This window comes from Silurus meridionalis, chromosome 12 (assembly GCF_014805685.1).
Source record: "Silurus meridionalis isolate SWU-2019-XX chromosome 12, ASM1480568v1, whole genome shotgun sequence".
NCBI lineage: Eukaryota > Metazoa > Chordata > Actinopteri > Siluriformes > Siluridae > Silurus > Silurus meridionalis.
The window spans coordinates 2,869,220-2,895,821 of NC_060895.1; the positions used below are offsets into that span (position 1 = coordinate 2,869,220).

The following is a 26,602-nucleotide window of genomic DNA, read 5'->3' on the forward strand; positions in this document are numbered from 1 at the left end:
GGGTCCTAAATAAAACATCAAAACTTCAAGGAGTTCCCCAGGAGACACACAGAAGAACCTTGGAAGGTATTAGATTCCCACTAAACATGGATCTAGGGGAACTTGGCAACCAAGTCAAGATGTGACTTGACCATTAAATACTGCAAAAGCAATGCCTTATCTTTGGCTCAAGCAACAAAAATACATATTTCCCAGGTTGTTGCAGTTGCCGAGACTTTGTGTATCACCATAACAACAAGTGCAAAGGTTTGACCACAGTAGCCTTTTTTATACCATTTCTATGGTAACGGTGATCGGTGAATCAAAAAGGGCAGAGCAATATCCAGATGCCTTCCTGCTTCCTACAAAACATGCAATTAAATTTGATTTGAACAGAGGATGTCAACATTGTCATCTATAGACCTTCAACATAGTGCACAAGATTGCAAATAAAAGCGATTTTTGTTTTTGCCCCCAATTTGCACATTCGTCCATTACCACCCAATAGGAATCCTAAGGATGAGGAGGATGACCTTTTCTGAGACATGTCAAGACACGGTGTCTTGACATCTACCAAGTGATTGACTGGATTTTGAAGAATCCTGTCTTCACACACACTTGGGAAGGTGATCAGTCAGTGGTTAAGGCTGTGGGTTACAGTTGGAAGGTCAGGGTTTGAACGGCACCATCGCCAAGCTGCCACACTGGGTGCCCTTGGGCAAGGCCACATTATCTACAATATCTAACCTTTTCTGCAGTCATGAGCGCACAGATACCAAGCGACTGACTGGCAGAGAATAACGCCCCATCCCTTTCAGCATACGGCCATTTTAGCCCTTTTGGATTCCTGAGATTCTTAGACTTTTTGTCAAGTTTTTTCAAGTCAAGTCAAGTTTATTTGTATAGCGCTTTTCACAACAGACATTGTCTCAAAGCAGCTTTACACAAATCAACAGTGATGGTGAATGGTGTGAATTTGTCCCTGATGAGCAAGCCGTGGCAACTGTGGCAAGGAAAAACTCCCTTAGATGTTATGAGGAAGAAACCTTGAGAGGAACCAGACTCAAAAAGGGAACCCATCCTCATCTGGGTGACATCAAGAGTTTGATCATAAATCTTTCAACAAAAGATTTTTTGAAGATTTTTTGAAGTTGAAACACTTAATCTTTTGATGACACTTCTTCTTTTTGAAGAATCCTGTCTTCACTTGGGGAGTTGGTAGCTCAGTGGTTAGGGGGCCTATGAGCAAGGGTACAGTATCTAGTCTATATGCCTTTTTCTGCATTAATGAGCGAGCAGATACCTAGATTAACAGACTTAATCTTTTGATGACAGAGTAAATGTCTCTCTTACTTTTTCTCACTCATATTTGAAGCATCCTGTCTTTACACACAGGTTCTGGGTTACTGATCGGAAGGTTGGGGTTCAAGCCCTGGTTTTGCCAAGCTGCCACTCTTGGGTTTCTTGAGCAAGACCCTTAACTCTTAGTGCCCCAGGGGCTCTGTATCATTTCTGACCCCATTATCCTAACATTGCTGGAATATGTGAAGAAAGAATTTCACTGTGCTCTAAACTACATGTGACAAGTGTTAAGCACCTACATGTATATTGAACTAAAGTCACAAGTTCACCTACATGTTGTTTTGCGATGGAGGGGGATACCGGACAACACTAAGAAACCCAGACGGACAGAGAGAGAACATGTAGAACTGCATAGACAATCAAACTGGAAACACTGGTGCTGAGTGCACCCCCATACCCCCCTCATCTAAAGATGTCTTAGCAAAAACATCATGTAATTTTATGTTTAGGTTTAGGGGTAGCCTGACCACAAAATGTTGTTTCTCTACTGCATTAGGCGGTGCTATCGAAAAGTTTCGAGACTACCTCTGTTTACAAGAAAGTATTAAGTTACAATCTACTATTACCTACATTTACACACTAGTACCTTCAAAATAGTCCCCTTGCACAGCAATACAGTGCTCTCAGTGGTCCTGGAATGTGTCCTAGAAGTCTTCTTTCCAAAGCATGTCAAGCACCTTCTTGATTCATGCTGGATATCAGCAATGGTATCGAAACGAGAGAAGAGGTCTGAAGTCTGCAGGAGCCAAATCTGCTGAGTAGGCTGGGTGCAGAAGTGAGATCATGTTGTTTCACATCTGAGGAGAGCTCGGTGACAGGGCGGTGTTGCCTGTGACTGTGCGTGCAGCCTTGTGCTACCATCTATTTGTGTTTTACAAAACTGGACTTGTAAGTTTTTGATAGCACCTTGTATCTCTATCGTATCCAGCAGAAAGGTTAAGAATGTTGGATTGTTTCCTACTGCATTTGGCCAGGAGATAAAACTAAAGGTTAATGTATTTTATGAGGAGATATGAGGACTGTCTGAGAGACAACACTGCCCTAAAATGCTCTTGTGATCAAAATGCAATCTAGCAGAATCTGACAAGTCAGCAACTATCCCCCCTTACGCCACCCTCCATTCCCGATACCCACTCCGCTCAGGTTCTCCCTATATCAGCAAGGAAAGGGCTTCCAAGGCATCCTGCTCATATTTCAAACAGTGCACGGTCTCTACGTCTGTTACAGTGTAATCCTGATGCTGTTATCTCTCTTTTCTTCCTTTATTGCTTTTTTTCTCTCCTTTACTGCCCTTTCCTTAATTCAGTCAGCAACAGAGTAATACAGACGGCAATACCACAGAGAGGAAATGTTGCTAAAATAAGCAGAAGGGTCACAACAAAGAGTGACAGAAAGTGAGAGAAAGATGGAGAGCAAAAGCGGAAAGAAAGATAGAAAGGAGGATGAATCGATCTTTCTTCTCTTTCACCTCAAGTTGGGCTTGATGATGAAAAATCAATTTAGCACTGCCACTGTCTTCACTTTCTCTCTCTCTCTCTCTCTCTCTCTCTCTCTCTCTCTATCTCTAACACACACACACACACACACAAACACACACACACACACACACACACACACACACACACACACAGGCTTCAGTGTAGCTAGCTAAAGTACACAGCACAACCTGCTGATGAAGCTAACTCGAATGCTAATGTTAGCGTGTTTGTGTCAGTCTCTTCATGAATGGTATGTACTGTAGATACATGCTAGGCTAATGTTCCCAAGTTCTTAGCTTTCATCTATCTATCCTTTCACCTCTCTTCACCTTGTTTTCTCTTTCCCTTTTCCTCACTCTTTCTTTTACCCTAGCCTCTCCCTCCTTCATTTGCTCTCTCCTTTACCTCTATATTTGTTTGATTTTTCAATCCTTCCATTTTCTATGCTTCCCCCTCTTCACTTTTTTCTTTTTTCCCTCCCTCCTTCCCTTCTTCCCTCCCTCCTTCTCCTCATGACTGTTCTGATCAGTGTGAGACTTGTTCCAAACCTTATCCCTGCAGATTTACTGTTCCTCCTCACTGAGTTTTGTTCCAAATGTTCAAAGCACACTGATCTGTCAGAGTTAGTTTTGGGGTTTGGTGATCAGACAGTGTGTGCATATGTATGTGTGTGTTTGTGTGTGCATGTGTGTGTGTCAACAGGGAACATCTGTCCTCTCAAGGACCTTATTACAGATTAAGGAGAGTACAGAAACATAGGTCAAACCTCCAATGTGCTTTAAAGTGCAACCTCAAACAGTCTTTTGCTAAGTGTTTTAGCTGTAAGCTTTGGTAATTAGCATCTGGTTAACTGCTTTGCTGTCAGAACAGTGAGGTTCAACAACTAGCATTAGGCTAGCAGTAAAGTTAGTTCAGTCATGAGAACTTGGGTTGACGATAGCAAGAGTTGATTTATAGGACTTGAGAGTAGAGAGGTTTGGTGAAATGCTACGCCACAGTAGATCTGCTATGCTGCTTCTCATTAGCAATAGCTAAACCAATCAAGTCACAGATAGAGTTTTATGGCTGTACTGGACATATAATTCTTGTTTAACGTAGTATATTGTGGTGCATAATGTAATCTAATTATAATATATAATAATAAAAACTACATTAATGCGTCATGTTCTGCCTAGCATTTATTTACTTTATTTACTTTGCAGCAGTGCAGACGAAAGGCATCTTCTCGTGACTTAAAATGCTTCATTGTTTTTGTAATGATTGCGTTAATACAACTGAAGGTTAAAAACTAAAAAGGGCCCAGCAGTGACAACAGAGTTTGTACTCATGACCCTCCAAACAGAAGTCCAACACTGTAGACACTGAGTTACCACTTCTTGTCATATAGCTTTTCTTCACATGTGAATTGCAAGGGGCCCCGTGGGAATTTGTTCCTCTCTTGATATGCCGTGCCACATAAATGTTCTAAATATAAATTTTTTTTAGTTTTTTGGGTAAGCTTTGGGTCAGCGCACAGTAGGAAATGGATTTGTCAAATGGATGTGTTCTCAATCCTGCTCCCTACGTCAAATCATCACTAGAACATTTAGTGTTCAGTCGATTCGAACAACAAATGAAAATACCCTGAAAGACCATCAGATCTGTCCCCGTAGGGACGTGTCCCAAACCACACATGCTGTTTGCTTCAAGAGTTACCTTCAAGAGTCAAATCATCACTAGAACATTTAGTGTTCAGTCGATTCGAACAACAAATGAAAATACCCTGAAAGACCATCAGATCTGTCCCCGTAGGGGCGTGTCCCAAACCACACATGCTGTTTACCTGGGCGTGAAGTCGCAGCCCTGTTGCATGAAGGCTCCAAGGCTGAACCACAGGCTGTTAAAGATGCCAAACTCATTGGGTGGTTGATCGGCATCTGGTTCTTCGTCGGCCTCGTCTCTTTTCCACTCGTATGGACTGAAGCGGCTGACAAGGAAGAGCACGACGCTCACCCCGATGTAGGCGAACACGATGCACATCCAGATCTCGTAGGCCAATGGGTCGAGGAATGAGAACACCCCCGGCTTGGACTTCTGCGGCTTTTTGATCATAATCGAGATCCCGAGGCTCATGAAGGGTTTGGAGAAGTCGATCACTTCCTCCCTCACCAGGGTGATCGTTAAAGGAGCTACCGCAATCTCGGCTTTCTGAGATGAGACAAGGGGGAGGGGTGTGAGAAACAAAATAAATATATGTAATGCTGTTTGCAATTAGCTGGTTAGCTTAAAAACTAATCTGACAAGCAATTTGTGTAACCGTCCATTAGCATTTTAGCTAAACAAACGCTAATACAAACTGAATTATTGTCGTTCTGTCAGTTATTAGCTTGCCATGCTGTAAGATGAGTGAACACTTGTTTATATAAATAATATATACAGTATAATATGTATAGATTAATCAACTACTCATGTTTAATAACTATGCTAGTTGCTTTATTCCATTAAACATTTTAAAAAGCAGCCATATCCCTAGCCATGTCTCAAATATTTGGTAATGCACCCAAACACACACAAATAGTAAGTTGCATTAGCATATGTACCCTGAAGAGACCCATTTCACCAACCAAAGAGAACATCAAAACCGTAATTTTTCTGCGTTGTCATTTTAAAATCGCAAATCCATGCTAAGCATACCAAAGATGCTAACTGTGCAGCATTCTTTTTCATTGTAAATGAATGCAATTAAATGCAGTAATTTTGATGGAGGAATAACGGACAAGCTGTTTGTCACCAAGCAAGGCAGGAAAAAAGAGAGGAAAAAGGAGAAAAAGGAGAGTAAGAGATAAGGTAAAAGAGAGGTGGAACAAGAACGTTTCCCCTGCAGGCTTTGGAGACCTTAGGCCAGGTGTTCTTTTCCAAAATTGTGCGTTGGAGCAGGTGGGGAGCTTCACAGCTAGCATTCACAGACAGAAGGCTGCCAAACACTTCCCCACATCTGTGACTGTATTTCCTCCGCCTGTTTTTTCCCCCAGACAACCAATTTTACTGGCTTCTTCATCGAAGTAATTAATGACACAAAACAGCACAAATGCACAGGGTGGTCCTTATGTAATCTCTGCTAAATAACAAGCACATCTGTGGTAAATTAATCTGTGCTCTAATTGGACCTACACTTATTTTTTTGTACATTGTAACGGCAAACCTATTTTCCCAGGGTACATTATTTTCCAGTGCCTCAGGCCCTACATTCTCAATGTACTATGATTTCTAGGTCCCACATTGGATTTATAGGCCCTATGTTTCCAAGGCCCAATGTTACCTCTCATGTGATTTCAAGATCCAATGTTTCCCAATTCATATATTTCCAAAGTCCAATTTTTCCCCATGTTGTATGTTTCCAAGGTCCAATGTTTCCCAAGTTGTATGCTTTTGAGCCCTAATGTTTTCCAAGTCACATGATTCCAAGGTCCATTTCATCCCAAATTGTTTTATTTCAATGTCCAGAGTTTCCAAAGACTTAGAATTACAAGGACCAATGTTTCCCAAGTTGTATGTTTTCAAGGGCTGTTTTCAAAGTCACATGTTTCCAAGGTCCATTGTTTCCCAGATTTTATGATCCCAAGGGCCAATGTTCCCCAAGTATTATAATTGCAAGGTCCAGTGTTTTCCAAGTTCTATGTTTTCAACGTCCAATTTTTCCAAGTCACACGTCCATTGTTTCCCAAATTGCATGATTTCAGGGCCCAATGTTTCCTAAGTCTTATGTTTCCAAGGTCTTATGTTTCCCAAGTCTAATTATTCCAAGGTTCTATGTGTCCCTGGTTACTTGTTTCTGAGGTCCTTTTCCAATTATCTGTCTTTAAGAGGTCCTATATTTTAATAATCCTCTGTATCAGGGGCCATTTGCTCCTTTGATTCTTTCCAACGTCCAATATTACCATGGTCCTGTTTTCATAGCAATGCTCCTCAGTTCATATATTTCTAAAGATCTTTACATGTAAATGCAGAGTGACTTACAGAAGTGCTTCAAAGTCTTTAGCAATAAATACTTCATGATCTTTGTTTACTTAGTCACAGTCAATCAGTCTAAAGTCTATTTTCAAACGTCATACATTTCCCAGGTCTAATGTATACTTAATTCTGATGTTTTCCATGTACTTGTTTTTCCGATGTTAAATAATTGCAAGGTCCTATATTTTCTAAGGTCTTCTGTTTCTATTGACCTGTTAATCCCAGGTTCTATGTTCTCTGTGTAATTTTTACATGCTCTGTATATTGAGGAACTTATTTTTCCAGGGCCTTGTGTCTACTTGGTTCCTATGTTTCCAGAGCCCTATAATCCCTGTATTTTAGTGTTTCACAAGTTCTCTACTTTCAGTGACCTGGGTTTTAAAATGTTTTCAAGGTCTTTTAATTCTGATTTTCAATATTTCATGTAGCTTTTATAGGATATAAAACAGACAGAACTTTGTTAAATGATGCTAGATCCAAAAATCCCCACAGTCCCATGTTCTCATTTAAAGTCTGGTTTAGAAAACCTGAATGTTTTCAAGACCCTATTTTCGATGTGTTTAAGAATATAGGATGGCAACAGGGGAATTTTTGGAGTTTTTAACACTACCCAACAATATTTTTAGCATTTTCAGGTTTTTTTTTACTCTCTTTGGGATTTTAATCACCAAACAGTAACTAGTCATGCAATGAAGTCATGCAATGAAGCTGAATTCTGTACATGCCTAATGGACACAAACACAGACAGAAACACACAGACAGTCATACCCCGTACACCAGCTCCCCCACCATCCCGTTCCAGATCTTGGTCTCTGGATCCCTTGCACCATACTTCCCATCTGGAACAATGGAGATTTTGTACTTAATTCCGATGTGATCAGCGATTTCAGACGCCAGATCCACACAATATCCCTCGTACTGATCGTTCCCTTGATACAGCTCCCAGTTTTTTTTCAGCATCACATATGGTCCTTCCTAACACACAGAGAAGAAAAAGAGAATACAAAAATACAACTTGCCATTAATTAATACTGATAATGTTACAACTTCTCTATAACTGCAGGGTCATTGTGAGAGCCTCTAGTGATAATGACCAGAATAGTATTTCTAGACATATCCAGGTTCTCAAAATCAATACAATATCAAGAATAGTCGATCATAAGTGATGATATACTTGGGCCATATAGAATATATTTAAAGTGTCAAAGATGTTTAATAAGGTTGAGGTCAGAGCTCTATAGCAGGAGATCTTCCACTCCAAACCATGTAAACCTTCATAGCTTTGTGAATTTTAGTGCTGGAACAGGTTTGGGTCTCCTAGTTCAAGTGAAGGGAAAATTTCATCCAAAGACATCCTATAAAATGTTGTGGTAAAAGTTTGAGGAAAAAAACAATTTGGCTGGAAAAGTCAGCTGTCCGAGGACTTTTGTCTATATTGATGACCATACTGCGCTCTGGAAAGTTGTTTAGTTGTCAAATTATTACCCATCTTACAGCAATATAGTCTTACAGAAATTCTAGAAGTTTTTCTTTTGCTTTTACGCTTTAATGCCCTAACCTGTTTGCACGATATGCTAGCTAGGCAAGACATTGTGTAGCCAATGCTCCGTGGCTATGTTTCCCACAGTTGCCTAGCGACGTCGTTCTCGTGACTTTTACCACTTAATCGGTGAGCGTGTAAAACGCCTTCACCTTTGGCGCGTCAGAAAGCACAAATTGAACACGCCGTTATGCTTGAGAAAAGGTCAGGATTAACAGGAAAATGGCTGCGAGTGGAAAGGCTGTTTATAAATATCACATTTGCAATATTGTTTTCATGCGTGTGTGTGTGTGTGTGTGTGTGTGTGTGTGTGTGTGTGTGTGTGTGTGTGTATGTATGTATGTATGTGATAATAGATTAATAGGGACCAAGTGTCCCCATAATGATAGGAACATCTGACAGTTCTAAACAATTCCTTTTGTAGCTTTTTATTTTTTTATAAATGTTTGAATTTTTTGTGCAGAATTTGTTGCAAAAAAGAGCAAAAAAGTTACCAGTTTCAGTTCCTAAGGTTAAGGTTTATTTGAGCCTGAGCATTAATTAGCTGAATTAGTAATGATGTCAATGGAAAGGTCCTCGCAAAGGGTGTGTGTGTGTGGGTGGGTGTGTTTGTGTGGCAACCTGGGATTGGGACAGAAAATAATGAAAACACAACGTTGAGGTGTTGCTTTCAAACTGTGCAGTAATTATAGACACACACACACACACACACACACACACACACACACACACACACACAAACACATGCACACACACGCACAGAACCTCCGCAGCATGCCGCTAATGCCTCTCTGTGTGAGATAAAGGATGAAATGTGAGGCCGAAAGAGAAGAGATGGCAGGAGGGAGAGAGAGAGTGAGAGAGAAAGACAGTAAAAGACAAGAGAGACTGATTATTCTCTTTAGATGGTCATGACATGGTGTGTGTGTGTGTGTGTGTGTGTGTGTGTGTGTGTGTGTGTGTGTGTGTAAAGCATAAAAATAAAGCTAGTTTGCCTGTGTCACTGTGACAACCTCCATTAAAGTATGTTCATTAGGTTTGGTTTGGAGGCACACACACACACACACACACACACACACACACACACACACACACACACTGTGCTCTGCTTTATCTACATCATTTGAATATATTGCTAGTGGGTACCAACAAATGTGCATGAACAAACATGACTTTTCATTTACTAACCCAAGAAAAGTGGGATGGCTGATAATATATTGTAAAAATAGAAAGTATTGGGACATCTGACTTGTCCAGCCATATGTGCTTCTTCCTCAAACTGTTAGAGGCACACGATTGTATAGAACGTCTTTGGATATGGGAACATAAAAATTTCCTTTTACTTGAACTACAAGACCTCAAACCTGTTCCAGCATCACTCAAAGCCAGCTACATGAAGATATGCATTCCATGGGTTGCTGTGAAAGATCTTCCTGCCACAGAGCTCAACATGGCACCTCATTGAAAGACTCTCTGAGGATTTGAGAATTAGAATTGTTGCTCTTCACAAAGATGCCAAGGATGTAAGAAGATTGGTAACACCCTGTAACTGAGTTACAGTTTAGTGGTCAGGGCATACAGAGGTTTTCCCAGGCGGGGTTCACTCGGAACAGGACTCGCAAGACAGTGTGCTGCAGCATTGCTTTAGAGGTTTCAGAAGCGGAAGGTCCACTTATCAGACTGTACACCGCACACTGCAACACGTTTGCATGAGTGTCGTCCCAGAAGGAAGCCTTTTTTGAAGCTGGTTTACAAAAAAAGCCAACAACAGTGTGACAACCTGTCCAAAAGCATGAATTACTAGAACCATGTCCTGATGAGACTAAGATGAACTTGTTTGGCTCAGATGGTGTCCAGCATGTGTGGTGACGCCCTGGTGAGGAGCACCAAGAAAATTGTTCCTTGCCTACAGTCGAGCATGGTGGTGGCATCATCATGGTCTGGGGCTGCATGAGTTTTGCTGCTACTGGGGAGCTGTGGTTCATTGAGGAAAACCAACATGTACTGTGACGTTCTAAAGCAAAACATGATGCCCTTCCTTCAGAAACTGGTCAGAATGGCAGTTTTCCAACATAATAACGACCCCAAACACACCGAAAAGATGACAACTGCCTTGCTGAGGAAGGTAAAGGTGATGGAGTAGCCAAGTATGTCTCCAGACATGAGCGCTATTGAGCACCTGTGGGGCGGTGGGGCATCCTCAAGCAGAAGGTGGAAAAGCACCATGTGTCTAACATCCATTATGGAGGAGTGGAAGAGGATCCCAGCAACAACCTGTGCAGCTCTGCTGAATGCCATGCAGGAGGATTAGGGCAGTGCTCGATAACAATGGTGCTCACACAAGGTTCACACTTTAGACACAGTTTTGACATGTTCACTTAGGGTGTACTCACTTTTGTTGGCAGCTATTTTGACAGTAATGGCTGTTTGTTATTTTTAGAGGACAGTACATCTGTACTGGACTGTCAAAATTAACCAGTTAATAACGCGTTAATGCAAATGTAATTTAACCGCACAAATTTTCTTAACGCCCAATTAACACAGTGTAGATTTCTGTTTGCCCATTTTATTAAAAATATTAATTAATAAATAAATATAAAATAAGCGCAATTATAACTTTCTTCTTTATTAGCGGTTGGCATTCTTAAGTAGAGCATTAACGCCATCTACTGTGGTAATGGAATAGAGTCTTATATCCCATTTCCCCAGACCAAAATACTAATTTAAGGTAAATTTAGAACAGATAAAAATGTGTGATCAGTTAAGGGTTATAGGTTAGCATTTTGATGGGTAATAGGTAGTTTCAGATACAATGAAACCATTTTACCAACCTAAACATTGCTGTGCAGGCCACGTCCCAAGTTTTTTCTCACAAGCCATAGCTAATGTGAGTCGAATTTTACTAAATGCAGACTACCTCAAGTCCAGGGTACCCCTGAGAGGCAAAAACTGTGACAGAAAGCAAAATCAAAACCGTTTATAGCTGGTCTACTTTCTTTTTGCTCTCAGACTGCTTTGGGCAGATTTACACCAGTCAATGATTTGCATTCTGGATTTTGTTACAAGAGGTAAAAGGGGCCTTTTACTGGTCAACACAGTGAAAATCTTACTGCACATATCCCATGTAATGTTAGGAAGCTGAGGGTCAGACATGATATAGCTCCCTGGAGCACAAAGGGTTAAGGGCTGTGCTCAAGGGTCAAAGAGTGGCAGCTTGGCGATACTTTGGTTTAAACCCCTGACCTTCCAGTCGGTAACCCAGAGCCTCATTTACTGAGCTACCATTTTCATATTTTTTGGGGATTTTTAAATCCAACAAGGGTAGGTCCAACAGTTGTAGAAGCTATAGCAGTGAGTCATTGCAGAAAGGTATGGTAGTAACTTGGTGGTCCTGCGTATTGAACTCATGACCCTTCTGATCAGAAGTCCCTTTCGGCCAGGTTGCCACCAGGTTGTTGGACCGTTAAGGAAACACCCTAAATCTTCAGACTGTTCAGTTGTTTTTACAGCTTGGAAACAACTGCCAATTATCTTCAAACGTGTTGTGTACCTTGCATTGTCGCCTTTACAGACTATAAATCCAATAATCCAACACAGTATCAGCTTCTCATTCAAAATAATTTCTCCCCGAACTTTAACCCATTTGTCCACCATTAACGATTGTAAAATCAAACACCGTCTCACTGGAAACAGCAGTGAGAAAAACACAGCTCTGGTTTTCTAGAAAAGGTTTCGGTACTGTGTAGTACATAAAGTCCTCATAATGCACACATTTTGAACCAAAAACACATCACAATGCTGAATTTGTGGAGGTTGTGTATTTAATCAAATCACATTTCCTACAGTCTCTGTGTCTCTGCATCTTTATGAATATTTGTGTATTATTAATATTTGTGCAGTTGTGTGTGTGTGTGTGTGTGTGTATTTTAAGACTAGCACAGGTTTCCTCAAGTAGCTCACATTTTCTTTACTAGAGCTGTTTTTGTGTGTGTGTGTGTATGTGTGTGTGTTTTGTGTGTGTGCAGCTCACATTTCCTGCAGTAAAAACTGAATGTGAGTCTGTGTCTCATGTTTCCTGCAGTATTCTTGTTTTTTGTGTGCCTGTGTGTATCTGTGTGTGTGTGTGTGTGTGTGTGTGTGTGTGTGTCTTTTTCTGAAAGTGTATGTGTGTACCTTTCTCAGATCAAATATAACATTAGCATGACAAATCAATTAATTCAATTAAATAATTTATAAAGCAATGGATGTATTAATTATAATTCAATTAAAAACAAAATAAATAAATAACCAAAAACATTTTGACATTCAACTGAGAGAAATCTGAATAATTACCATTAAAGTTATATAACTTTATATCTATTATGTAACTATGTTCACTATGTAACTACATTTTATTCATTCATTTCAATAAAAAAAATGTATGAGGATTTTTTACATTTTTTTAAATTGCTTTATCGATTTTTGATAGCTTTTTTGATTTCACAGTTGATTATTCAAGATACGAAGTGGCACAAACTGGCAAAAAGTTTTAAAAATGAACAAAATGTTGAAAAATATATAATTAGATTTTACTAATGGAATTAATTTTAAAACCATAAAATGATGACGTAGCACAACCTCTAAAACCGAGGTCCTCAACCACTGGGAACTGAGGGACAAAGATTACACTGCATTTTTTTCTGCATATTGCCCTTTCAGGGTCACTCTCTAAATTTACATAGTGCAGTCTGAACCACCTGGATTTAACTAAGCAAATAAGTAAAAGCCTTCTACTGGATAATAACAGCTCTGATTTAAATATTTCGGATGCAACAAATTATTTAACAAATGCACTGAGTGCCTTCGTATTTCTTCTACATGTCAGAGGACTTATGCTGTGGTCCTAAAAAGATGTTACTATGTTTCAGAAGGGTCAATTGATTGGCCTGCATTGTGCAAGTCTGTGGGGGCAGTGCTATTATCTGGGGTTGCTTCAGTTGCTCAGGTCTAGGTTCTTGGGTTTTCTCCCCATGATGGCACAGGCATATTTCTTCCAGAATTCATCTGGCTTAATTTGTGAAAGATTGGTTTAGGGAGCATGAGATATAATTTTCACACATGGCTTGGCCACCACACAGTATAGATCTTAAACCAAATGAGAATTTTGGGGATGTGCTGGAGAAAACTTTACCCGGCAGTCTGAAAGAATTTATGCAAATTTGGAAAGGAAGAAATGTGTAAAAAAACAAAAGAAAAAACTGGTCAGGACCTTTGTAATAACTTACCCTAATGAACCACTTTTGTATATATCTTCGCAAAAGTCTTCGCAATTGTTTAAGCAACTGATTTCTCTGAAATTCAGTAATTTTTAAAGACTAACCTAAAGACATGTTGTTCAGAGGAGAAGTAGTGAGTCCTGGCAAGGGGACTTGTGTATTTATCATGAAGAGGTTGTTCAGAGGTTCTTCATCAGTTCTGCCAAATGGTGCGTGGAAATTGCAGCTGTTAAAAGGTAGAGTAGTTTTTGTCGAAATTCCAGGGCTATAACTGTCAAACAGTGTGTCCTCTAGTCTGATCCATAATAAAATGCGAGGAGAAACCAAGTATAAAGATCTCCTGGCTTAAAAAAGATTGAGAGATTGAAATGACACCAAAGTGAGGGGGTATAAATAGGCACGAAAACTCTGTCAAACATGTTTTTGGTCCTCGTTGTCCAGTGAACAAGTGTCTGTTGCCCTTCAGATTTTGAAAGCTGAATTTGTCCTTCTCTGTGGCAGACATGCTTGACAGTGAGGAGGGGATGGGGAAGTTAAGTGGAACCTTGTCTGAAGCAGTCACGTCATGCAAGCCTCATTGAATATAACATTGAATCCCTCTGGCATGGTACAACCTCATAAGGTGTTTAAGCACAAGACAAAAATGATGGTGGAGTCACACAGTGACTGGAACAGAGCCAGTGTGCCTGTGCCCAAAAAAAGAACATGGGTATACAATGGGTACCATTTTATCAAGGTTACCATTTAAACCTTGGGCATCTGCATTGGCCAAAAGGAGACAGAGGCTTTGTATCTCACCCGTCAACACACTGATATCACCAAAAAAAATGTCTTGCCCAGTTGTTACAGTAGTGCCAGCAGGCTGTTTGTTGTCCTTTGCTTCTCTTTTCTGATTTCTCTGTCCCCCATTCGAGTGGCAGCTGCTAGTTTTGGACCATTTAGTCCCAGGAGATAGAGAATGGTGGAATACTCAGTGCATTAGTCACTCTGTACACCACCTGGTAGGGGCTCCACAGCATGGAGGGTGCCAATCACCTGGTTGGTACCTGAAATTACAGCCCTATAACTTGACAACCCTGTGATCCATTGGCCAGGGGGAGCTGAATGCAATCTTTCCTTCACACTAGAGGAGATATCCAGTTGGTGGCAAGAAGGTTCACAGCTTGTGTTAGTGTGTACAGTAAAAGGTTTTCAGAACCTTTTACAAAACTGGGTTTACAAAACCCAGAACAACTGTCTAGAAGAAATCATAAATTGAAGTTTGTAGTGTTTAAATTCATACTATACTAGGATTCCCAGGATAGATGTCAGTTTCAGTATTTTGCCTAACACTAATGGGACCAAAATGATAGAGAGTCATTAGCTAATGATAGGTGGCAATAGTTAATAATAAATAGAAATTCCATGTAAGAGTTGAGTGGATTTCTTGGGTAAACCCTCGGTTTAAAGATGCACTGAAACCAGCTCCGGCACATGTGTAGTTAGAATGAATGTCCTTTGTTTAAAAGATCAAACACCTCTGCTTTTAGGAATCATTGGAAGTGTAAATCGGAATCGCACCCCTCTGGACAATATAGCTAATCAACACCTGGAAACTGACAACACTATAAAATGATCATGTAACACGGTAAAACTGACTAACTCTCAATGAATGGGTGTGTTATGGACTCCTGTGCTCAGTATACTCATAATTTGTCAAAATCAGATTAAGTGAAGTAAAGTCTATAGCGCCTATAGCGATCTATACCTTTCATTATGAGGTGGGTGGTATACATCGACTGTACCACCACTTTCTCAAAGGTTTCATTAAAAACCCATTTTATTTGAATATGATCAAATTAAAAATGATTGTGACTATACCTTCATTTATACAAGACCCCTTATATTTTCCTATAACTTCCATTCAGAACTTTATGGTACAGTCTCTACTCAGAAACTCAGCTTTTTCTAAGCTAGATCAGATAAATGGTGGTAGAAACTATACCTCTCTATATGTTGCAAACTGTACCCATAACTGCTTTAAACAAAGATCAGACAATATGTGGTACAGACTAGACCATTATAGACCTTCCTATACCTTCCATTCAGAGCTTGGTGGTACAGTCTATTCCTCAATTCTTCAGGTTTGCCCAAGCTCTCAAGCTTTCGTTAGTAAGACTAAATAAAGTTTGGTACAGAATATACCTCCATATACCTATATCTGTTACAAACTGTACCCATTACTGCTTTGAACAAAGATCAAATAACATGTGGTACAAACTACTCCATCATAGACTTTCCTGTACCTTTTATTTAGAGTTGGTGGTACAGTATATACCCCAGTTTGTTAGGTTTTTTGTAATATCAGATAAAGCATACTATAGACTATACAATCTATGCCTTAAACTTTGCCTCTCTGTTACAAAATATACCCATACCTGCTTTAGACAAAATCAGATAAAAGCTGGTTCAGACTATATACATATATATCCTTATACCTCCGGTCAGGGAACCAACCCAAACCACTCTTAGTGCCGGTCCCAAGCCCGGATAAATGGGGAGGGTTGCGTTAGGCAGGGCATCCAGCGTAAAAACATGTGCCAAATCAAACATGCGGAGGATCCACTGTGGCGACCCTATGACGGGAGTAGCCGGAAGAAAGTTTTTTACCTTTGTATACCTCAATTTCAGAGCTTGGTGGTACAGTCTATACTCAAGTTCTCAAGCTTTAATTAGCAAGATCAGATAAAGCATGGTACAGAGTATATCCCTATATATCCCTGATACAAACTAAACCAATACCTACTTTAAACAGGACCAGATAAAAGGTGGTTCAGACTACACCAATACCTTTCATACAGAGCTTGGTGGTAGAGTCTATTCCCAAGTTCTCAAGCGTTTGTTAGCAAGACTATATCATACATATATATACACCTTTACATTTAGTTCTCATTTAGCAAACTAGACCCTCCTTATATCTTCCTATACCTTCCATTCAGAGCTTCGTGGTACAGTCTATACCTACGTTCTCTGATTTCAGTAAGCAGCTTTTAATTCTTTTTAATATGATCAGAGAAAAAGTGGTACTGACTATACCACTATACCTTCCTATACCTTCCATTCAGAGTTTGGTGAAACAGAGTATTCCCAAGGTCTCATGTTTTTCACAAGATAGATCAGATAAAGGGTGGCACAAACTATACCATCATCCATTTACTAACTCTTGTTGTGTTACAAACTGAACCCATACCTGCAAGATCAAACATAATGTCTCAAATTTGTGGTGAAATGTCTACCTAATCAAACACAAGTCCATTTTCCTTTCTTGACCATCTCATGTGCCTCAAAAAAGACATTAAAACCAAATGAAAACACATGCTTAACAAAAAAAAAGTTTGCAAATATTGTGTTTTTTTTTTGTCCATGTTGTAAATGAGTAATGTCAGCATCTACTTTGGGGGGCATCTTGTATCCTGTGTTTCTCTCACTGTCTGAGGATTGGATTCTTCAGCAGCGTTGGCAGAGATGAACCACCTGCTGAAGTAAAATTCTCCATCGCCTTAAAAAAACGTCAGGAAAAAGAAAGAGAAGAGAGAGAGAGAGAGAGAGAGAGAGAGAGAGAGAGAGAGAGAGAGAGAGAACCTGCTAAGATACATTCATGTACGGCTTTCACTTAGAAGCGCTGAGCTTCTAAGTATTACCTAGTGCTAGCATGGTTAGCATGCTAGCATGCTTTATTGTGTCGCTGTGCTTTAATTCATTCACTGCCATACATCAAATATATTTATATAAAATTTTAATTCAAAATATGCTATTTTATTTTGCAAAAACTGTGGCAATGGAAACATTGACAACTTTCAGAACTGGCTATAATTAGCTTTAGCATAATAAGCACTTTCTGGGTAAAAAATTTGTGTGCACTTAAAAAAAAAAGAAATGCTAAATACAAAATTGATTTTAAGCTCTATGATTCTCTCTCTTTCTCTGTAAAGTAACTGTGTGTGTGTGTGTGTGTGTGTGTGTTTGTGTGTCGCTTTGTGTATGCACGTGCATTACCATGATGGTGGTGACGATGACTGTTCTGTTCTCCCCAGCTGAGCCGTTTCCTCCTGCTAGCTCACTTTGCACCAGTACCAATTTATCCATGTCATTCCAGTAACCGATCTGTCAACACACACACACACACACACACACACACACACACACACAACGAAAGCGTAAGTGTGGGTTGCTTAGTGTGCTTGTTTATTTCTACATATAGTTGAAATACTGTGTGTGTGTGTGTGTGTGTGTGTGTGTGTGTGTGTGTGTGTGTGTGTGTGTGTACCTTTTGTGGACCATTGCTCATCATTTCAAACACATCCATAGTGTAGTTCACTCTGCGGCCATTCTGATCAAACTGAATGTTTCCTGTTAGACCTTCGATCCGTACCTACACATTGCAAACACCATGTCAACTCCTTTACCTCACATGTTCCCAGCTGGACACTTTATGGACAAATGTTTGTGGACACCTGACCAGAAGATTGGTCTGTGCTTCCTTTTGAACACACTGTGACTCTTCAGGGAAGATGTTCCACTCAATTTTGTGGAGATTTTGTGAGATTTGCGGAGCCACAAATGTGTTAGCAAAGTCAGGTACTGATGAAGGTGAGGTGAGAAGGCCTGGGAGGCTTTGGAAAGTATATATATAGCTGGCTTTGTGCACAGGAAACAGGTTTGGGGTCTTCTAGTTTAGCTGAAGGTAAATTTTCCTGCTCCCGGATCCAAAGACGACAAATACAACTGTGTGTCTCGAAGAAGCACATATGGCTCGGAAAGTCAGGTGTCCCAATACTTTTGTCAATATATTCACATTCTACAGTGTTTTTTTTTTTTTGGTTATAAATTACATCTTTTTTTGGGTCATGAATTTTTTTTGGGTTATAAATTACATTTTGTTAACACATTATAATAACCCATGCTGTCAAGAAATACCTGTTTCAAGGTGCGCTCCATGTCAATGCCTTGGTTCCACGGAGCCGCTGGATTGGCCAGACAGTCTCCTGCATTCCCACGACGCGTGATGTCAATCTTCTGGCGCCGTAGGTTCCGGAACGCTTCGGCCATCACCAGCACAGCGTCGTAGGTCAGGGAGGACGTGTACTGAGGAATATAGACCAACTGTGAGCTTTCTTTCTTTTCGTCTTATTTACTTTCAATTGGTTTTTGGTTCAGTTTTTAAGCCGACTATATTCAGAGGAATGATACCTAATTTGACCACTCAAATCTTGTTGGACGAACTGAAAAGCTACACGATCAGACAAAAAAAAATGAGATCCCAGGAACCATCTTTGTTGCAACAGTAGAATACAAATAGTTTTCTTTGGATACTGAGGTAAATGTTATGGATGGGTTTTTTCAAAAGTATACTAGTTTGTGTGTGTGTGTGTGTGTGTGTGTGTGTGTGTGTGTGTGTGTGTGGGTAGCGTTCCTGCCAGATAGGGAAATGGAATTGTTGTTTTCATTGTGGTTATTTGGTTATTGATCGCGCTGTATAACAGGCAGGCCAATAAAGGTGAAAGCTCAAGCCAACATAATTAAATAAATAGAGATGCAGACAAAGAATGGAATGGGAGATGGAGTGAGAGAGAAAGAGAGAGAAAAAAAAACGTTATAACTATTAGAGAATTATAGATAGAGTGACATTTTCCAACCAATTTTCAAACTGATTAAATCTTGAATGAATCGCAACATTGCTCGTCCATGGAAGTACCACACTACACACTAAATGAGTTTTCTATTACAAGCTAAAGGCTTTGTCACAGAAGCATTCTAGCTTTATTACAGATACACTTGATGGAAAAAAAAATTGTGAAAAAAAAAAAACATTCAGAACAACACACATTTATTCACGAATTCCTTTCTTTACTCAGATATAAAAAGAAATAAATAACAAAACCTTTTTAATCACTAAACTTTTCTTCTGTGCCAAGTCTCAAACCGAGCGCTAAAATACGGCAATTAAAACCGTCCGTGTGGAAACAAAGCAGGAGTTCCTTTAAATGATTTTTTTGATGATGATTTTTTTAAAACACCACAATTACTTTCAAATATTTTACAAGAATATTTTGTCTTCATGCTCTATGTTGAGTTCAGTTTTACTAATAATAAACAAAATTTTGCATAAAGCCTCCATATTTGTTCATGCCCATGTTGATTAGAGTATTAAATACTTTTGGTATTAATTTATGGTACATTAAGAACAGAAAAAAACCTGCGATTAAGTTGCGATTAATCATAAGTTAACTTAATCGATTGACAGACTTTATTTCCACACTTAGATTTATATTGCCAAATAAAATTTCAAATCTGCTCTAAATGTCTTTGGAAAGCTCTGAAATGTGAGATGGGGATTTGGGTCCTATTTCTGACTAAATTTAGGAAAAAAGTTTCTTTGCTAAAGGTTCAGTTTCTTGTGCTTTAGGTTCCTAGGTTACATTTCCTGTGTTAAAAATCTTAAAGTTCAAATGAAGTTTCTGGGCTTTGGGCCCTGGGTTTAAATTACTGTTCTTATATTTCTTTGCTGAAATGTATAGGGTTAATGGAAAAAGGTTCTTGTTAAGTTCTATGTTCCTGAGCTAAGGTTCCTCTGCTTAGTTTCCTCTATTGATGTTTTTACGCATAGTGTCCTTGACTAAAGTTCTATGAGATATCCTAGGATCCTTATGAGATTGTGTTGCTCTGATAAAGCTGCTAGGCTAAAATATCTAGGATAAAATTTCAGTACCTGGGGTCTTGGAGATTGTGTTTTATTTTTGGGGAAAGTTGCTCATAAGTTCATAGGCTCAATTTGTGTGTTTTCCTCTATTAAATCTCCAAAGCTCTTAATGTGTGTAGGTTGATCTGCTAAAGAACTTTGGATGAAGTTTCAGGGCTATGATTCCAGAGCTTAGGTTCCTTAGGAAGTTAAAGTTTCAGGGACAAGGGGAACATGCAATAAACTTTCTTTGTTTTGAAATCCAGGGTCACAGGTCTACTAAAGTTGCCAGATGCTTGATCCTTACAACAAGCTTCGACCACCTTTTCAAGTGACTCCTGTTCCCTGTGTTTTTCTTTTTCTTTTTTTGATGCTATGTGTGTACCTTGGGTGGGGTTTCAGAGCCTGGGTATTCTCTCTGGTCGAGTTTGTTCCAGCGCTGCATAAGTTTGATCACCATCGGCTTACTGAAATCCACCAGCTGGAACCCGGTGACATTTGCTCCACCATGCATAAAGCGCTCGAGAGACACGTCCTTAAAGCCCTGAGAGAGAGAGAGAGAGAGAGAGAGAGAGAGAGAGAGAGAGAGAGAGAGAGAGAGAGAGAGAGACAGGCAAAGGAAAAAGAAAGGAATATGTTTACTTGGGTGACTCTTCTCCTACATACATACAACATACAACCATGCATTAAACATATCCTTCTTCTTCACACACATTTTATGAGGACACACTGACTAACCCCCCCACCACTCCCCACACAAACCACATCCAGGCACTCACCAGGTTGCCAATGATGTAATGATAACCCTTCACATGTTTTCCTACACTCACCACCTGCAAAAGATAGACAAATACACACTGTTACTGAGACAGTGGAAGTGACCCATCAGACAGCGATCATACAAAAAGGACTAGAAAGAGAGATATAGAAATAAAAATAGAGAGAGAGAGAGAGAGAGAGAGAGAGAGAGAGAGAGAGAGACATAGATCTGCAGTAATAGTTGTGCAAACTTCTGATTCCTGTTGACACTACCGCTGAGCTACTCATACCTGTTCTAGATAGTGCCAAACTGTTTATAAATGCTTGAACATCTAGGTACATGATTTACATAGCTCTACTCACTCTTCTAAAAATCTTCAAAATGCTTAAAAGTGCTACAATGTGCTCTGTCTGTTTATATATGCGTATAGATAGCTCTAAAATAACTTCCATTGTGCTTGAGGTGCCTCTTTTTGAGTTCTAGATCAATTCAAACTGCTCATACTAAGACTACATTCCTCCAAATGCCTAATTCCTATTCTGGATATCTCTGTTCTAGATATGTTTTAGCTTTTAATACCCATTGTGGGAAATACTAAACATTTCACAGCTTGTCTTGACATCTTCAAACACCTCACACATGGGTTAGAAATTCTTTCAAAACTTTTTTGGGCTCTGGACCCCTTCTGTTAATGATATCGCCAAATTCCTAATACCTGTCCTAGATATCTTTGAGCTGTTCATACCTGTTATATACATACACTCGTATCTACAAATCTTAAAGCAGTTTTATACATTGACACAAACTGTGTGCCTGCTTTATACATTTCTAAAGATGGGTCTTCTGGTTCTTTTCTAGATATCTTTGACCACCTTAGACACCTCCAATGTACAGTTCTAGATGCCTCTAATCTGTTCATACCCGCTTCACTATTTTGTCTTCAAACTGTTAACAATGAATGCAACAGAAAATCCTGAACTACACTTGTTCTAGATTTCTGGCCACCTTTTCTTCATCTCCCAGTTATGTCCAAACTTCTCCTACCTGCTCTAAAAAGTTCTGGAGTCGTTCTGCTTCTAGATCAACAACAAACTTCTTCTCGTTGCGACGTTCCAGATCTTCGAGGAGGCGTCGGTAAGCAGCATCACCAAAATTCTCCACACAGATTGCGCTCACCAGCCATCCATTTTGGCCAGCTTTCTCCATGATGGCTTGAAGAATGGTGTATCCTGGCAACACACAAATCGCACTAAATCAACTCAAGGAGGACGAAAAATATATTTTTTGAAAACAAACTCTTTGAGCTGCACCTGACGGATTGTGTGTTCGAACCACTTGGCTCGGAGTTTGAAATATCTTTTCTAGATATCTTTTATATACACGTCATAGTAGTTCTAGAACCTGCATCACAAGTGTTCACACTTGTTCAAGATATCTCTGGAATGCCTTTTTTTTTTTTTAAGATTCCTTCAACTTATTAAACCTATATTACATTTACATTACTCCACTTAATTTACTAGTTTAATTAGACTCCTTGAACTGGTTCTAGACATCACCAAACTCCTTATGCAGGATCTAGATACAGTATGCCCACACTTCTCCTACCTCTGACTCTTTTGAACTCATGAACACCTTGAACCCTCATTTCTCTAATCCAGTGTGTGTATACGTGTATATGTATGTGTGTGTGTGTGTGTGTGTGTGTGTGTGTGTGTGTGTGTGTGTTACGCATGCCAGAAACAACAGATGGCCACTAAATTGTCTCATTGTTACGCTGCTGGAACAATCTGTCTATCAACGCAGGGTGTGTGTGTGTGTGTGTGTGTGTGTGTGTGTGTGTGTGTGTGTGTGTGTTTTTGCATGTCCATTAGCTGATTATCTAATCTATACTCTTAAATTGACATGTGATGCTGTGAGTCATAGACTTTCGAACACCTTCTAAATACAGAGACAGATAGAAAGACATATACACACACACACACACACACACACACACACACACCCTGGCTTCATAAGACCACCAGATGTCCTTTGTGCAAACAGACCAGACACACTCCTCACACACTCCAATCTGTGTGTTTACAGAAGGAACATTGAAAAAGCGTGTGTTGTGAGTAGGTCTTCATCCACAAAGAGTGAGGGCTTTAACCACAAGAGCCTCCTGTCCATCCTCACAAGCTTTGTAAAGAGTGCCACAGCTTGCCAATGAACTGCGCGTCGCCTGGAGTGACGGTCATATCAAGTTAAATTGAGTGGCTGGGGCTCCACATCTGCTCCATCCACATCCTTCACTTGTCCTCCACATGGCTCATTACCTGGTCCTCTGATGACCCTCAACTCATTTTCTCCTTCCCACTCATCTCCATATCTCTGAATCTCATTGTAGATGGCTCACTACCTGAGACTTGCACTTGTGCTGGGTGGCTGTAAATCCCTGGAGATACATCCTCATATACATCTCTCAGGAAAACCCTTGGTGCCACACTCAACCTTGAGGTACTGCTTGACCACCAACCATTCATCTTTGACTCATGTTTCTTATCAGGATGATCTAATTTCTCCTCAATTCACTCCTGGTAAGTACATCCCTGACTATGCGCCATCGCCACCCAATTACCCCCACCCCCACCCCTGCAATGCAGCTGCATGACTTGTTTTCATTGTTTTTAGGTTCCCCTTTTGCTGTGCTCCGTCCATGAGCACCATGTAACTGTTTACAGCAGAATTTATACGATAATTGCCGAGTCAGAAACAAATTCCACATAGGAATTCAACCAAGATGTACACCAGGAGTGGAACAAGTTGAGGACATGGATTCATCTTGGCCATACCCACCATCGACCTGACCTCTGAGGAGGACCTCTCAGCAGGACTAACTTTGCACCCTCAGAGAGCTAGACCACACTAAGAGCTGTAAGTGTTACATAATTACAAGGGCTTACAACATGCCTAAAGCTTCCTGGTGTCCACACACCACCTTCAAGAACTTCTGGACTAGAAAAGGAGACGGGGGGGGGGGTTTAAACTATTGGACTTTGGAAGAACACGGATCTAGAAGTTGCGGGTATAGATGTTAGCCATCCCGGCATTGACTTGACCTCTGAAGGTGCAGCAGGATGAATTCCACACCTTCAGAGAGCAAGTCCATATATCGTAGAAGAATGAGTAAGGAAAATGTAGCCGCCAGGTAGGAGGAAAAAAGGAAGGCCAAGGAGAAGGTTTATGGATGTGGTGAGGAAAGACATGCAGCTAGCTGGTTCGAAAGAGGCAGATGTAGAGGACAGGGGTTATGGACTCGGTTGATCCGCTGTGGTGACCCCTAATGGGAGAAGCCGAAAGAAGAAGAAAACAGCAAGTCCGCACTAAGAACCAGCTGTTACAGAATTACAAGGGCTTGTGCAAATTCAACATCCCTTAAGCTTCCTGATGTCCACACACCAAGAACCTTTAAGACCTTTTGGACTATAAAAGGAGGCATGGGGAGGATGCAAGCTTAGTGGTTAAGGCATTTGACTTTGGATCCAAAGTCAAATGCTACCAATCCAGGGTGCCTGAGCAAGGCCATAAAACCCCTTAGCTGCTCAGCTGTATGAAAGAGATGAATGTCAATCACTCTGGATAAGAATGTAAGTGGAGTATACAGGAGGTTTAATATAGAAAAGTGGTGAAGGTATGGAGGAGGTGGATTTCCCCTTGGCTCATTCCCAGAGTTTAATCTTGATAGCATTCTATCAGCCTGCTCTATATGTGCTAGCAAGAGGAGATAGAGCCCTTGCCGACACAGTCTGTCTGCATCCTTCTCGGTGAAGGTATAGCTGTGTGTGTGTGGCCAGCTCTATTAACGAACACTAGATCTAGATGAATGATGAGCAGTTGCGATTAGACTTGACGTGGCATGAATATCACCTTCCTGCTGTGTGCCTTTGCTAATGAGACTCGCTAATGAGTGTGTGTGTTGCAGCATAGGCTTAAAAATCTGATAACAACGTCCAACAAATCAGCATTTGTGCTTAAAGATGCAAAAGTGTTCAGCTGTCTGTTACACACAAGGCCAAGCCCACCACGGATTCCAGTGAGAGGCTGTACCTAGATGTATATGATCGATAAACACACTTAGGATTACAATGCTAATATACCTCATGTCCTTATTATTACCATCAGCTCAAGCGTTCAGGACATCCTTTATTATTTTTCATATTATATTTCGAATGGCAGGTCCCCTGGTGGTCTAGTGGTTAGGATGCGGCGCTCTCACCGCTGTGGCCCGGGTTCGATCCCCGGTCAGGGAACCAACCCCAGCCACTCTTAAATAAATGGGGAGGGTTGCATTAGGAAGGCCATCCAGCGTAAAAACATGCCAAATCAAACATGTGGATGATCCGCTGTGGCGACCCCTAATGGGAGAAGCCGAAAGAAAGTTTATTTATTCCAAATGGCAAAGTTGCAAACAAATCATTGGCTGAAATACATGGACAAAAGCCACATGTTCTTCTTTAAAATGTTACCACAAAAGTTATAGGCACACAATTCTCTAGGATGCCTTTGGATGTGAATTCTTCCCTTGAGTTAGGAGACCCAAACCTGTTCCAGCACGATGCTATCCCTGTACACAGATCTGGCACCATTAAGATGCTTTCATGGGTTGGAAGATGTGGAACATCGCCTCCTATAGAGCGCTGACTTCAACTCTATTGAACAAGGTGAATTGGAACATCACCCCAGGCCTCCTCAGTTCACCTAGGTCAGTACCTGACTTTACTAACACGCTTGTGGGTAAACGAAATCTCCACAAAATCACCACAAAATCTAGCGGAAAATCTTACAAGAAGAGTGGAGTTCAAACTCCAGGTTTTTGTGGAAATAAACAAATTTGTAAATCGATATGTGCTTATTGTAAATGAATACCAGCTATTTTATTGCTTCATAAGAACCCATCTTGTTGTACACGTGTTTTGTGTGGATGAGCGTTACCTCGGTCGGTGTCGTAGAGGAAGATGAAGCGGGTCCATTCGTAGTGGTCGATAACACTGAGTAAGGCGCCGCGGACCGACGGCCGGAGCTGAATCAGGAACTGGGTGTCTCCATCTGCCGGGAAGCTGGGTGAGACAAGCGAGATGTGCAGCGACGCACAGAACGACGAGAGGGTGTGGACCGATCGCTTGTCGTACACGCCGAATATTGCGAACACGCCTCGCGAGTACTGCGAGCAGACTGCCAAAAGACACACACAGAGAGAACAAGGTTAGAAATGCAGACATTTGCAGAATTATTGGTGAGGTAATATTCAAAAATGGCATGAACATGTGAATGTGTAAAAATGGAACCTCTTTGGAATAAAGATATTTTGTTCATGTATTAGACACGGACACAGACAAAAGTTTGGAAATCAATTCAGTTACATAGGAATAATTAAAAACATGGTGGAACGTGACCAACTTTGGCGCGGTAACAGTAACTCTACTTCATATCGTCGTTTATTATTTTCCGATTACAGCATAATTTCCTTTTTTTTCTTCCACA

At 40.4% G+C, this 26,602-nt stretch overlaps 1 protein-coding gene across 7 annotated transcripts in view; it reads right to left on the bottom strand.

Moving 5' to 3' along the window:
• The window catches only part of gria4a (glutamate receptor, ionotropic, AMPA 4a), a 63,271-nt gene that overhangs the window by 15,910 nt on the left and 20,759 nt on the right, over nucleotides 1-26,602 (bottom strand). For 6 of the 7 annotated variants that reach the window (XR_006927546.1, XR_006927548.1, XM_046863192.1 and 3 more), the window contains exons 3-11: nucleotides 26,054-26,293; nucleotides 22,127-22,311; nucleotides 21,102-21,155; nucleotides 20,708-20,866; nucleotides 18,561-18,728; nucleotides 17,911-18,015; nucleotides 17,640-17,747; nucleotides 7,578-7,784; nucleotides 4,642-5,006 (exon numbers count right to left, since the gene is read on the bottom strand). Coding sequence is in view for 5 of the 7 variants with exons in the window: in XM_046863192.1 (XP_046719148.1) it covers nucleotides 4,642-5,006; nucleotides 7,578-7,784; nucleotides 17,640-17,747; nucleotides 17,911-18,015; nucleotides 18,561-18,728; nucleotides 20,708-20,866; nucleotides 21,102-21,155; nucleotides 22,127-22,311; nucleotides 26,054-26,293 (1,591 nt within the window). In the remaining 2 variants the exon portion in view is untranslated. Of the gene's footprint in view, nucleotides 1-4,641; nucleotides 5,007-7,577; nucleotides 7,785-12,247; nucleotides 17,143-17,639; nucleotides 17,748-17,910; nucleotides 18,016-18,560; nucleotides 18,729-20,707; nucleotides 20,867-21,101; nucleotides 21,156-22,126; nucleotides 22,312-26,053; nucleotides 26,294-26,602 lie in introns of those variants that run through there. The other variant, XM_046863195.1, reaches the window with a different exon arrangement.